Consider the following 14,136-nt stretch of genomic DNA (forward strand, 5'->3'; position numbering starts at 1 on the left):
GATAGGTAAAAGTGTGCATATAATGACTTATTTCAAAGATAAATTTGAAATTTAAATAAACCCTCTTCATTATCAATGTATAAAGTTATCATAAAAATATAATTAATATATCAAACTTTAATATTATATTGACTTTAATTATTTAATTATGAAAGGAAGAAATTCAAACAAGTTCTCAATATCCTCTCTTTTGTATCATGTGATGTTTGTTCACTTAGATATGCCCATTTTATGTTTTTTTATCACCTCTATATAATGTTCTGAGTTTACCATAAATTACATATTTATAGTATAATGTTATAAAGCATTTTATTATATCCATAGTTTTCTACACTTTTGAATATGTCAGAATTGTATTATTTATTTGTCACAGTTGATTCTCTGTAAAATTCAAAATAAGTTCTTTTTTGGAACACCCTGAATTTCTAAGAATCATTTTTGGTACATCTGAAAATAGCATTTGATTAAACGTTCAGATTTTTTTATTCATAAAAGATTCCATCATTTGCTTAAAAGCTTGAAAATCTTCAGTAAGATACACATTTTAAAAGTTATGGCATTGAAACTTTGATAGTCAAGAGGTCAGTGTAATTGACCAAATCAATATTAAAGAATTAATCAATTAAATTACATGGAAATTTATTTGAAGGTTAAACCAGTTTGTGGTTTTCAAGCCCTCATCATGGTTGTTTTTTTTAACCATGTGTTTATACTAATTGTCCAGTTTGAACATGTCAATAAAAAATAATTTTTTCTTCTACAGGTTTAATGGAGTCTCCTCAGCAGGCATACAGGCATTAGAGGACATCCACTCTCGAGCCAGTCAAGAACTTTTTTTTGATGTTTTATTGGTAAGGTGTGAAATAATGTTCATCAGAGGTTAAAATGAGTTTTTTATTCAGCCATGCCTGTTTTATTTCAGCTAGATAAAAAAGTTGGTATTTTTACACAAGTGAGACAAGAAAAATGAGTTACAATTATTAAAGTAGCCAGTAGACTTAACACTTTTTTTAAGGGGCAAAAAAAGGACCAATTGGTCCATCTAGGCTATCCCACTCATGTAAAAAAGACAGTCCTGATCATTTAAATATTTATTGAACATATCATTTTCACCATTAAGTACAAAAAAGTGATAGTATCAATTTCCTTAATAATCCAAAACACCTCAGTCAAATCTCCTCCAATTATTCTTCCTATCCAGGTACCATCCTAGTAGCCCTTCTCTGAACACTTTCCAACAGTGCAGTATCCTTTTTAATTTAACCCTATTATCCCAGTGCCATTTTTAAATTCCTTTCTGCATATGTACTGCAGTATATTCAGAATTTAATTAAACCACCTTACTATCAATGTACATCAATTAAATCAATATTATAATGTATGTTGTCATGATAATTTTTATGTTACCTAAGTTTTAATAACTTTGTTTCAAAGGAAACCTTTCAGAAAATACTTAAACTGTAGTTTTAGTGGTATATGGTATGCAAACTTTGAAAAATATCAACCTCAGCACTCTTAGCAATATAAACTGGCAATGTACCTGAGTATACAGACACTAGTCGAGTTATCCGAAGTCCCACAATTATATTTACTGAGAAAGAGAAATCAATTTTCCAACCACTGATAGTTGCCATGCTCACTTTCTATACTTTGCTTTGAAATCTACAATGTATGAAAAAATCAAATTTATTGTTTTATATTTCTAAAACTATGCACTTTTATGAACATTCTTGTCAAATTTTAAACAATTGCATCCATTAGTTTTATTTTTGGAAAGATATATTATTATAATATTGACATTGACTATTAAAAAACTTGTAGCAAGTAGTTATAGGGTTAAGCAACCTGAGACTGAACACAAAATTCCAAGTGTGGTCTAACAAGTGATAACGTTTTTAAGATTATATTCAATTTTTTTGTAAGTACAAACTAAAATTTTACCTTTAGCAACAAAACCATTTTTGTATAACTTAAGAGACAGATCAACCAAAATACCAAGATCCTTCAATAACATTGTTAAAATTAGCTCCAACAAAATTTAAAGTCATCTTAACAAAATATAGTTCAAACAAGCATTAATTTTTTTCAACCCCTGACAGCTGCCATATCCACCTTCAATAGATTAGTATGTAACATGCAGATGTGTACATAATTTGTATAGACATTAGAAAGAGGTCATTTCATACTATAATTTAACAAATTTTATTTTGAAATTGGCATGCAGTTGTCTTGATGGACTATAGCAATTACAGTTGTTTCTTATCTAATTATGTTAAAGAGATACAATTTAAGTAATATTTAGATATTACTTTTATAATTTAGGTAATTATGTATTAGTAAAAGGGTTTAAGCTTTTAAAATTGACATCATATTTTTCTTCTGTTCTCAAAGCTTTGGATATCTTATGCTGAATGAAAATTTTGCCAAAGTGTTTTGCATGTCTCCCAAATAAACTGTAATATGTCTAGAGAGCACCATTGACTTGTGTCCAGATAAATAATAAGTGGTAAAGTACAAGAAAGGAATATAAAATATTAAAAATTAACAATATGTGAAAAGGAAAAGGGTTGAAATTATGAATTTAACAAAAGAAAAATCTTTAAAGATATGTTACAAAAATTACCATATGCAGAAAGGAATTTTAAAATGGTGCTGGTAGTTACAGGGTTAACTAACTCTCTTGATCTTTTGTAGCCTTCCATGTCTGTTATCTTAACTGTCAGTTTCAACATCTTATAAATAATTTCCTTCATCTGAAATTCATTAAATTTCTTTTATGTAATCTCTTTGAACCTCTTAGATAAATATAGCACTTTTGTTTCTTTTTACAGAATTATATTTTGTTTATTTTTTTCTACTCTAACTCTATATGTGTGTAATTAATTTGACCAATCTCATAACCACCAGAAAAAAAAAAAAAAAAAAAAAAATTAAATTAGCTTTCTTTCTTTGTAGTATGACTCCATATTGTAACAGGAAAGTATAACTATTTATCTTAATTCACAAGGAACCTACATGGAATGATGATATTTTAAATTTACTATTAGGTTCTAATATGTAAATGTTTGAAAGTGTGGAAATCTTGCTGTGATGATCATTGCTTGGCATTTTTTACTGGACATTTCATGTGACCACTTAGTACTCCTTTTGAAGTTATTATAATTTGTAATATAGTATATCTTCTCAAAATTTGCAGAATTTCAGTAAACATTATAAGTTTTCACATACGAAAAATTAGAAGTTTTAGTGAAATATTTTTAATAAGCCAAAAGAATGATTAGATTTGTTAATAAATATATCAAGTCTTATTTTTGACTGGTCCAAGTGCAAAATGATTTTCATGTTAAGGTTAAAATACTTTTCTTCATCTCAAAAATATCAAACTTCATTTGCATAATTTCTAAAATTTCCTAAATACATTTCAAATATTTCTTTTAAGTAGAATGTTCTGTTTTATTTGTTATTTTTTTCTACTCTTATCTCTGTACATGGTTGGCCAATTTGACTGACCTCATGACCTCCAAAAAAAGTCAAAATAAATCTAACTTACCCTTTTTTCTTTCAATTTGTTTTATTGTCCTTTGAACCATGTCTAAATACTATTTGCACCATTATAAGTTGTAAATCACTTGGGGAACATGGAGGTCGAGCTGCATTATCACATCACATTACCCTAAAGCTACTCTGAGCTACTTGTGTGCATTGCTTATGAAAATTTGTATTATAGTACTATTATTATTTATTTTAATTAATATAAGTTTAACTAACCTAAAAGTATTCCTATTTTTACATTTTAGTTATTCCTATAATAATATATAAAGAATAAACATGAAAAACAAGAAATCAACAACTTATCTGGATCTTCCTTTCTTACTCTTGACTATTGATGACACCTAACCCTGCTTTTCTATACTACTGATAGTAGTGCAGTAAATAATTTTTTTTCAATTAAATAATGCACCAAAGAATGTAGATTAATAGCATGCAAAAGCAGACAATTTCCCATAATTATCCAAAATATTCTGGCTTCCTATCACTGTGACAAGAGCCATTACAAATTCATCCAGGCTAGTTGATGCTTCCCTTGAAAATGAAGCTTGTATTGAAAGAGAACTTAACAGTTCCCTGTTCAAAAACCAGTGTAATGTAATACATTATTTGATAGAGGAAAACTTTGGCTTTCTCTTGGTTATCACTAATATAGTATTAAACATAAAAGAGAACTATTAACAAAGCCTGAAAGAAAGGATGTGACAAGAGGTTTTCTATTTGATGGTTCTATAGCCAAAGAAGATTGAAGACTATAAAATTATGTTTTGTCTGAGTGATAATGATTTTATAATGAGTAATTTAAGTTCAATTTTGTACTAGGTGGAGGGGTATTGAATAAATTGTGGAAGAGGGAATGCCTGGATAAAAATTCCACATTTCTCACAGTAGGGGAAATTTCAGAATTTCTTTTAATATTACTTTATAGATTGAAGAACTTAAAATATGGATTATAATTATGACTCTATGCTATACTAATTGCTTTAACTGAAACAAAAAGTAGTTTAATTGAATTTTGAATACAAGTCATCAAACACCTTGTGAAGGATAACAAAGGATGTATGTACACAGAGGGTTAAGAGGAGGGTAAGATTTTGAAAGCAAATGTCACAATTGTAATACTACAAGAGCTTGAGTATTTGTTAACAATACTTCCTTATAAATTTAAGAAATTACAATTGTAATATTAAAACTTGATTTATTAACCATCTTTTAATACCTAATTTATTCCCATAGAATAGTAATAAAGTAGTTTAATTAAAATTTGAATGTAACTCTTAAAAAGGCAAAATGTGCACACTGACCTGCCTATAGTGAGAGGCTTAATTGAAAAATCTTATTCTTTGGATACAAAAATTTATAATGTTTACCCAGTTTCATGAGGATACACAAAACATTTCAAAAGTTATAGTACCGAAACTGATGGTTACTTTGGGGTCGCATGGTTGGTGTAATTATTTAAAATAATTAACCACATATGATCATTATCTCCATGTAATTAAGTAGGATCATTCACAATAAACAATAAACAAAATCTTAATCTAAAAACCCATATTTAATAAAATACTACATATAACTGAACAATGATCATTACAGCAAGGGTTTTTCCAATCTCAAACATTTACATATTAGAAGCTGAGAGTAACTTTAAAATATCATCATTCCTTATAGATTCCTTGTCAGTTAATAATAAAAACCAATCTGAAAAATGTTTTAAAAGCCCTCCAAAATCTGCACTTCTCAAATTAAAGTCCTCTACTTACAACCTTTTCAACAACTGTAATCTGCATTTCACTACAGTGTTTCTTATTATTAATTTCATCACTATCATCTTGTGGTTTGTAAGAGTCTTCAACTAAAAGCCTTCTACCCCTATGTACAGTCACAGAAACTTGGGTAAATTCAACCTCCTTTCTTTTCGTTTTAATCTCAGTAACATAAAGGTTTTAATTCATACGTTATGTGTACATCCACTCCACCACCTCTTTTTCATACTCTATTTCTATTAAATAACTTATAATTCTGTATTTCAAGGAAAAGTTAGTCTTCAAAATTGTCTACATTTAACCAAGTAATTTCCATTATATCAAATTTTTGTCCATCCTAAATAGTGTTCTGAAGGATTCTGTTTTATTTCTTATACTCCTGGTATAACAGTAATGATAGTTTAGCCTTGTCTAGAAACTACATCTGTACTTTGTATCTACACTAATACCCCCTTTACATCTTATTTTTAATTATGTAGTTTATTCTGGCTCTCACCCTAGTTTAGTTCTAGTTTCAAACTTCTCTTTCAGGTGTGTTAATAGCCCTTGCTAACAAGCTAGTCCCTACCTTATTTAACTGTAAACCAGTGTCTTTTGCATTTTCTTTCTTTTCTCATCAGTATTTCCCCACCAATCCAACAAGCCAGACTATTTGTTGTTAAATACTGAGCTTACCATTAGGCTCTAGTGACCTACTTAGTTGAGTCATGTCCTAGCTGGTAGCCATGTTTCGACAGGAGCTAAAAACTGGCAGCAAAAATAAACAGTTTGTTTGTTTTAGCACACAAGGATTAAATGCTCTGCCTGAAAAAGTAGTAGTCTTCATGTATATTTGTCAAGAATTATACAGATAATCCATCTTAATAGTGGAGAAACCTAACACTGATTTGGTATAATTTATTTTTGAGTTTCCATATTAAAAACAAGCCATATTGATCATGTTGTCACTGTTAATTCTTTTACAAAATTTAGCAGTCAACTCATTCCTAACAACAAGTACTTGTAACTTATTTATTTTTAATATACGCATGTGTGTTCTTTTTAATATCTTATGAGATATTTTAGTAAACTATAATTTAGTAAATTATTTTGTTTATGACTTTCCTTTAACATGGTCAAAGTTAAAGCTTTTTTTTTATTATTTTTACATTGCAAGAGTAGCTAGAAGGCCACATTGTGTTTTTAAATTGAGAAATTAAACATTATATATTGAACATAAAAAGCTTAGAGCATAATTCAGTCCAATTTTGGTGCTGAAAACATAATTTAAATATAGTGGATTAAAATGCATGGGAGATTACAGGAATTTTCATTAGTCTCTACAAGTTTATGAATAGATTTTGGATGGTTTTTATTATTTGTATTTCTTGACATTCTGAAGTTCTGATGTTTTATGAAGATATTAAAGTACTGTAGACTTTGATACTGGTGTGACCTTGTAAGTTTGTCATTTAATGCCCTTGAGTACAGAGTTGGAAGTGATACTCTGAATTACAGAAGCTGCTTATTGGTTTCTTCAGTGTTTTAGTAGTCTTTAATACCTAAAATTAAAAAAAAATAATGTATTTCTTGTGTCATACTGCTACATTATATGTTGTATATTAACCGTGCTTTAAAATTAATAACTAGAGACTGGAGACAAAGGTTTTATCAACCAATAAAAAATACAATTTTAATTTATTTATGGCCTCTCTAATGCTATTATGCATTTTATGGAAATAGGTTAGAGGTGAATTATATTTATGTTACAGATTTGAAAGTAATTATCTAAGATCACCAAAACAGTGTGAACATTTTGTTAAATTTCAATACATCACTTATTATAAATGAAACATTTTATTAACTGTATAAAGTTATGAGAGTAATAGTCTAATAAAAGGTCAAAATAATGGTTAAAAGTAGACATGTAGTATTATGTTTGATAGAAAAGGTGGAGATAGAAGTTGCTTTAATTTTTATGCTCCCCAGTTTTTCTGGTCTGATATTCTTGTCATGATCAGTGAGAATTTTTCAAATCTCAGGTATACACCTGCATATCAAGTTTCAAAACATAAATAAAGCTAATAATTCTAACTGTATTTCAATAACGTTTTATCTCAAACATATTTTATAAGTGATATTTTGTCACTCTGTAACATTTATTTACATTCAAATTTCTACAAAGCTCTAAGGAGCAAACATTTTTTAGAATATTTTTGATTTAATCTCTGAAAGTATAGGTTTAACATTTGCTAAGGCATTTTCATCCCTTCACTTTTTTATACTCTTCTGATTTTCATTTTCTATTGGAGGCTTTATTATTACAGCTCCTTTATTCCCACTTCTTTTATGAATCACAGTATTCTAGCCAAACACAACTTTAAAAATACCTGTAGGAAGAATGTAAATACCACTGAATAGAGCTGATTATATATTACCAATACAGAGCACCCTGAGTGACACAGTGGTGTATCTGCAGACTCACTCTGCTAGAAACCGAGTTCCGATACCTGTGACGGGCAGAGCACAGATAGCCCATTGTTTAGCTTTGTGCTTAATTCCGAAACCTAAACACAATTAATGCAGAATGAGCATTTTATGGTTTTCTAACTAGATGGTGCTTCTTACATATAAATATAGGAATCTAGTGCAAAGTTTATAACTTTTCTGAACAATTCGAAGTTCTAAGAATTCTCTTACAATGTCTTCAGAAAATAGCTAGTATATCAGTACCTAGTCTGACAAAGGAAGTGATGGTATCATTGTGACAGGTCAGATAATACATCACCAATAAATATTTTTATCACTTTTTGACAAGTTTTTTATAATTTATTGCCAGAAGTAGTGAATACTCTAACTGACATGGCAAGATATCAAAATACGTATATTAACGAATATCAGTCAAGGTAAATTGACTAAATGTATAAAATGGACCATGTTGATTAACAAACAAAAAATTTAAATTCTGAGAGGATGTGTTGTGTTTTTCAAACAGTGTCTCACAACATTTTTGAAATTTCACAACCTAAAAGGTGATAAAAATTGTAAATAAAATTATGTGAAGTTTTTAAAGCCAAGCATAAGTACAGTTGAGGAAGTAATTTCATAAGGTTCAAATCAAAGTGTTAAGCATTTGTACTGTGTAGAGAATATAGTCATCAAATTAAGTGCAGACTAAGTGAAAATTTTTTGTCAGGCAGTAATACTTCTAATAAGTTTGAAAACATTAAAATATTTTGCCAATATTGTACCACAAAATAATAAACCAAACCTTATAGAAACGCTTATAATAAAACATATTAAATATGAAGTTTAAAAGTAAACAATTTTTTATTTAGTGTTCATTATATGATGTACAAACTGAAATGCCTATGAACTGATGGGGAATATTTTTACTTAATTAAAACTGTGTGAGTTTAACAATACGTATATTTCAAAGTAATAACTTGAATATAAATTTTATCTCAAAATTTTTAAATTATAATAAAGCTTCTTCATAAACAACATATGCTAGTTGTTTTCCTTCTACCAGTAAATAAAGAGTTTGGGGTGATTCCACCCTTAAACATTATACATTTCATAAACCGTGAGAAAAGCATGGTTGTTTAAGAAGCAGTCCAAAACTTGCATACTTTTAATCTGAATCCTGATGGAGTTTTCAACCAATAGGCTTTACGAAATAGAAATAGGGTTAAGTTAAATTTTTACCCTCTCAGAACATTTCCCATAGTTCATAATTTTGGTTGAGTTTGGCCTAATAGCCTTGGAGGAGTTAGGATAGAAACGAACATACATTGTGTGTGTGCAGAGATGCCAACCATTACGATTTGAGCGTAATCACTACAATTGTGGTGTATACATTACGACTATACACTCATACAGACAAATATTACGACTTGTTGCAACTCTCAAATTATTATATATTATATAGGCCTATACAATAAAGTGATAAATTGTTCCCCCAGGGCTCGAAAGGGGTGAAAAGAAAATTTCTAGTGAGATACAAATAAATTTTTATAATAAATAAAAGACATAGTCCAAATGGCTACTTGCGATAATCATGTTTGTGCTTGAAATAATAAAAATATTTGTATCTCCGATGTCTACCAATAGTTTTAGTGCAGTGCTTCTCCATACTGGGTACGTGGGAGAATCCACAGTTACATTATCAGTGCTTGTCAGCCAGTCAGCGCTCGCGTAGATGGGTATTTCTCATTTTCTAAGCAGCATAGAAACACCAATGCGATCATTCACAAGATGGAAAAAAAGAGGCCTCGTTCACCAGATTGTTTTGTTTCTGACAAATCTAAAAGGACTAAAACTGTGAAAGGGCTCTGTCTACAATCATTACGCTCAGTCATTTGAAATAGTTGGCATCTCTGCATTGTGCATTTGTATATAGAGATGAATATTTTTTTAGAAATTTACTAAACAAGTAGTAATGCTATAAATAATGCCAACATGAACCATTGTGAGAGCTGTGACATAGTAAAACAGTGTGTAGGTAAGCACTACCTTTAATAAGCTAAAATTTGTATAAAGTATTTTGATACATATAATAACTTTAAGTTAAGCTTTATTAAACAATTCAGTAAACATTTTGTACTGTGTTGAATTGTAGGTATTGTTTTCACATTTATTGTTCATAACTGTCGCAGGTATCTAACGCTGTCAAGAATTCACTGAAGACTAATCCATCTGGCCAGCCAAGTGATGGTCCCATGGGTCTTAATGTATCTCTTTCACAGTCCTTCAGTTCTCACTCAGTTACTAAAACAGTCGTAACAAACGCATCTTTCCGCACAAAGAAACTACCAGGTAAAATAATAATTATGAATTCTTCTGTACATTGTCTTTTAACATTTTGAGTAGGTGCATCATGTTCAACAAAAGATTGAACTTTATTTGGAAATGAATTAATAACTTTGGACTAGGTGGTATTTTGATATACTTCAACAACAGCAGTCCTAATGATGTATGAGAAGTAAAATTATGTTGGATGTACTGTTAAAAGTGTGTTATTTACTATTTTTTTTCTTTTCTTGTCAAGATCAACATCTCTTTCAAAACTTGATTTGTATTATCACCACCATTTAGTCAAAATGGGTGTTTTAACACATTGATAATCTTTTTAAAATGTTTATATGATAAACATACCATCACATGTTACTTTTGTACAGCATTCATGCTATGTAAGTGAATGAACTTTCTTTTGTCAAAGAGTTATTGTAAATTAATATCTGTTTTTCTTTCTTTGCTAGATGAACTTAGCATCCTTCCATCTATCCTAATTACACAGCTTGATTCTAATACAATCTCACCTAGTGACAACATCCAAGTGACTGGATTGTGGAGTGTTTGAGAACTGCACTTCTTACTATTCCTATAAATCTTCTGCATGCTTTTCTTCTATTCTGTACAAGATTTCTGTGTGTGCATGTGCACTCTAGAGAATGAAAGCATGGACTGCAACATCTAAAACTTTTCAAATCTTAACATTAAGAGTTATAAATACATGATTGTATGTGAATTGGTTATGGGATTTGATGGCACTGTCTAATTTTACTTTCTAAACATCTATTTGCATGCCTTCTGCACAAAGAGGATCTGAGTTTACTTCTGTTCTGTTTCTTATTATTAATAGCATACTAACTGGTAGTTGTGTTGGTGATATCTTAGGAATATTGAATAGAATTTGTTTGAGTCTACAAGTCAGCTATGTTGCTATAAGAATATACAAATATATTGTGTAATAACCCTTCTGTTATCATTACTGCAGTAAATGTAATGTAATCAATGATGCACCATATTCAAAATTAATACGTAATAAAAACTGCTCTGTCCATAGGAATATGAAATAACTAAATTTTATTCAACAGATTTTTAGGTATGGTAGAGATGTCACAAAAGGTATTCGGTAAAGGTACTGCAGGTACATCTGTTCTTGACAGTGTTTGTTGATTATGGACATTGATATTCATTTCTTTTTAGGTCACAATTCTTGTGTTTTTGAAGAAATAGAGAAATAAAATTAATACTAATTGATAAGATAAAAGATTTAGATATTCAATGTCATGCGGTTTTGAAATTCTATGTATCATATCCATATTTTCCTGAATGATACGGTGATTTCCAACATGAACTACTGTGAAAGCTGTGATATAGTAAAACAGTGTGTAAGTAAGGACTATCTCTAATAAGCTGAAATTTGTATTAAGTATTTTGATACATATGATAACTTTAAGTTAAACTTTATTAAACAATTCAGTACACATTTTGTACTAAGACATGATTATTTTAAAGAACGTATACAGAACGTATTCAGCAACTCTTCCATTCTCCAGTACTTCATGCTTGTCTGTGTAATAGACAGTTACTGCCAAAATACTTAAAACTGTAAAGTCTAATTTCAAATCATATCCCATAATGTCTCAAATAAACTTTAATTATGGGATAAACATTATTGTGAAACAAACTAAAGCTTTCTACAATGATAGGTAAATACTAATTGGTCAATATCAGCCTAAATGAACAGACTTAATAAAGACTGTATATGTATGTTTGATAATAAGTTTATTCTACATTGGATTCACTCTTTCGTATGACCTAGAAGATTAGCATGCTAATACTTGCTAGTAAGGCAGTTTTTAACAAACAAGCTGCCTCATCCTTACATTCTCACAAATGAGACCCATCTTCAAGCTTTACATTGGGCTTGTAGTAATCCATTTTTTTTCATCTCCTAGCAGGATTTGAACCTGGGTCCACTTGCACTACAAATGAGTATTCAACCAGATGAGCTATAGGATAAAGTTACTAGCTAGGTATTGGTTGTAATGCGTAGAAACTTCATGCACTGTTGAAACAACCAGGTTGTGGGTTTATTAGCATGGTAATACGTACACATTTAATTCACTATTCCCATAATTGTAATTTAATGACATGATAATTAGTAGAAACTTCATTCACTGTAGAATACATATTAAGTGTATTGTTGTTTGGTACCATAGTAACAGGTAGAAACTTGAGTCACTGTTACCAGGTTTTTAAGTCCTCTTCAATCACCAGCAAAATAACCAAAAAGTTTAGGTATTTGAATAATGTTAGAGCTAATGCCTAAAGAAAGTTTTAGCATGTATATGTAATAATTGATCCACTGTTGATATTATCAGATTTGATAATATGGTAATGAGTAGAAACTTGACTCACTGTTGAGACAAACATAGATTATTGAGATGGTTATGATTACAAATTTAATTTATTATTGAAATAATCTATGTTTGATAATACTGGAAATAGTACAATCTTCATTCACTGGTGATACAACATGGTAGTGAGTAGATTCTTCATTGTTGAAACAGTCAGGGTATTTTAACATGGCAATGAGTAGACATTTCACTTCTTTTTCAAACATTGAAATTTGGTAATGTAATAATTAGTAGAAACTTTTTTATTTAAAAAACAAGTATTTTACAATATGGTGATTTAAAAAAATTATTCAATATTCTGATAAGATTTAATAACATTGTAATGAGTAGAAACAATCAGAGATTGTTAACATAGTAATGGGTAAACATTTTATTCACTCTTGAAACAATAAAAGTTTAATGACATTATAATGAATAGAAACTTCATTCAGTCTTGACACAAATAGTGTTTGTTAACATGACAATTAATATGACTTTTACTGAATTGTTATAATCCAGTTTAATAAAATGATAATGAATAGAAAGTCGGTTGACTGGTGACACTGTTTGAAGTAGTTGCCATGCTAATGAGAAGAATCTTCATTTACTATTTAAACAGTCGATTAATAGAAACTATTTACTATACACATTGTACAGATTTTGTCACATGGTAAATAGCAGAATGTTCTTTAACTTTTGATACAACAGTGGTTTGTTAACATGTTAATTAGAAGAAGTTTCATAAACTTGTGGTTTATTAGCTTGATATAGACTACAAACTTTACTCACTTTCTCCAAAATCAAAGTTTGATTATGTAGTAATTCATATGAACCTAATTTCCTGTTGACACAGTCAGGATTTGATAACAGGGTTATTAGTAGAACCTACATGATTTGGTAAGATGGTAAAGAGTCAAGACTAAATTCACTATTGACACAGCATGATTTTCATAACATAACAGTTAGTAAAAATTCACTCACTCACTGTTTGCAAAATCAAATTTGATAGCATGGTAAATAATGGAAACTATTCACTATTGATGCAGTCATTGTTTGGTAACATGATAAAGAGTAGAACTTTCATTCACTGTTGATGCAGTCTGGGTTTATTAATATCAAAATTGGTAAACACTGTTCAAGTTAGCATTGTTAGAGTTTGTAACATGGTTGTACAAGTGGCTTCTTCTTGTACAAAATTGTATAAAATACAGTTTAGAAAAGTTGGAAACATTTACAGAAAAAGAGTAAGAATACCAATCAATTTAATTATCCAGTAGTATAAAAATATATGATACTCCAGTTCTGTGTAGCTAGCTTGTAATCCTGTAATTGTAAACTTATACTTTTTTTTTTGTAATCCAATAAACCTATAGGTATATCTATCTGTACAACCTCCTATAGTTCTCAGATGAGCAACACTCCCTTTAAGAAAAATCTCTAGTTATATTTTTTTAAGTGTCATCAGATACCTACTTTCTACTGCATGGTCCAAATACCAGTCAAGCTTTTCCAAGATATTTCTGTATCTACATTATTGGAAGTCCACACCTAAAAAAATAGAAATCACAAGACTTTCACTCTTAGTGCATGAGTATGGTTACAAGTACAAATATGAATGCATTTTGAAAAATGGTTCCCAAGAACACACTATCTAA

At 29.5% G+C, this 14,136-nt stretch overlaps 1 protein-coding gene across 13 annotated transcripts in view; it reads left to right on the forward strand.

Annotated features, from left to right (window-relative positions):
* The window catches only part of LOC143234051 (hyccin-like), an 82,936-nt gene that overhangs the window by 58,707 nt on the left and 10,093 nt on the right, over positions 1-14,136 (forward strand). For all 13 annotated transcript variants that reach the window (XM_076471080.1, XM_076471086.1, XM_076471082.1 and 10 more), the window contains 2 exons: positions 764-851; positions 9,953-10,112. In XM_076471080.1, the coding sequence (XP_076327195.1) occupies positions 764-851; positions 9,953-10,112 (248 nt within the window). The remainder of the gene's footprint in view (positions 1-763; positions 852-9,952; positions 10,113-14,136) is intronic.

Source organism: Tachypleus tridentatus, chromosome 12 (genome assembly GCF_004210375.1).
Source record: "Tachypleus tridentatus isolate NWPU-2018 chromosome 12, ASM421037v1, whole genome shotgun sequence".
NCBI lineage: Eukaryota > Metazoa > Arthropoda > Merostomata > Xiphosura > Limulidae > Tachypleus > Tachypleus tridentatus.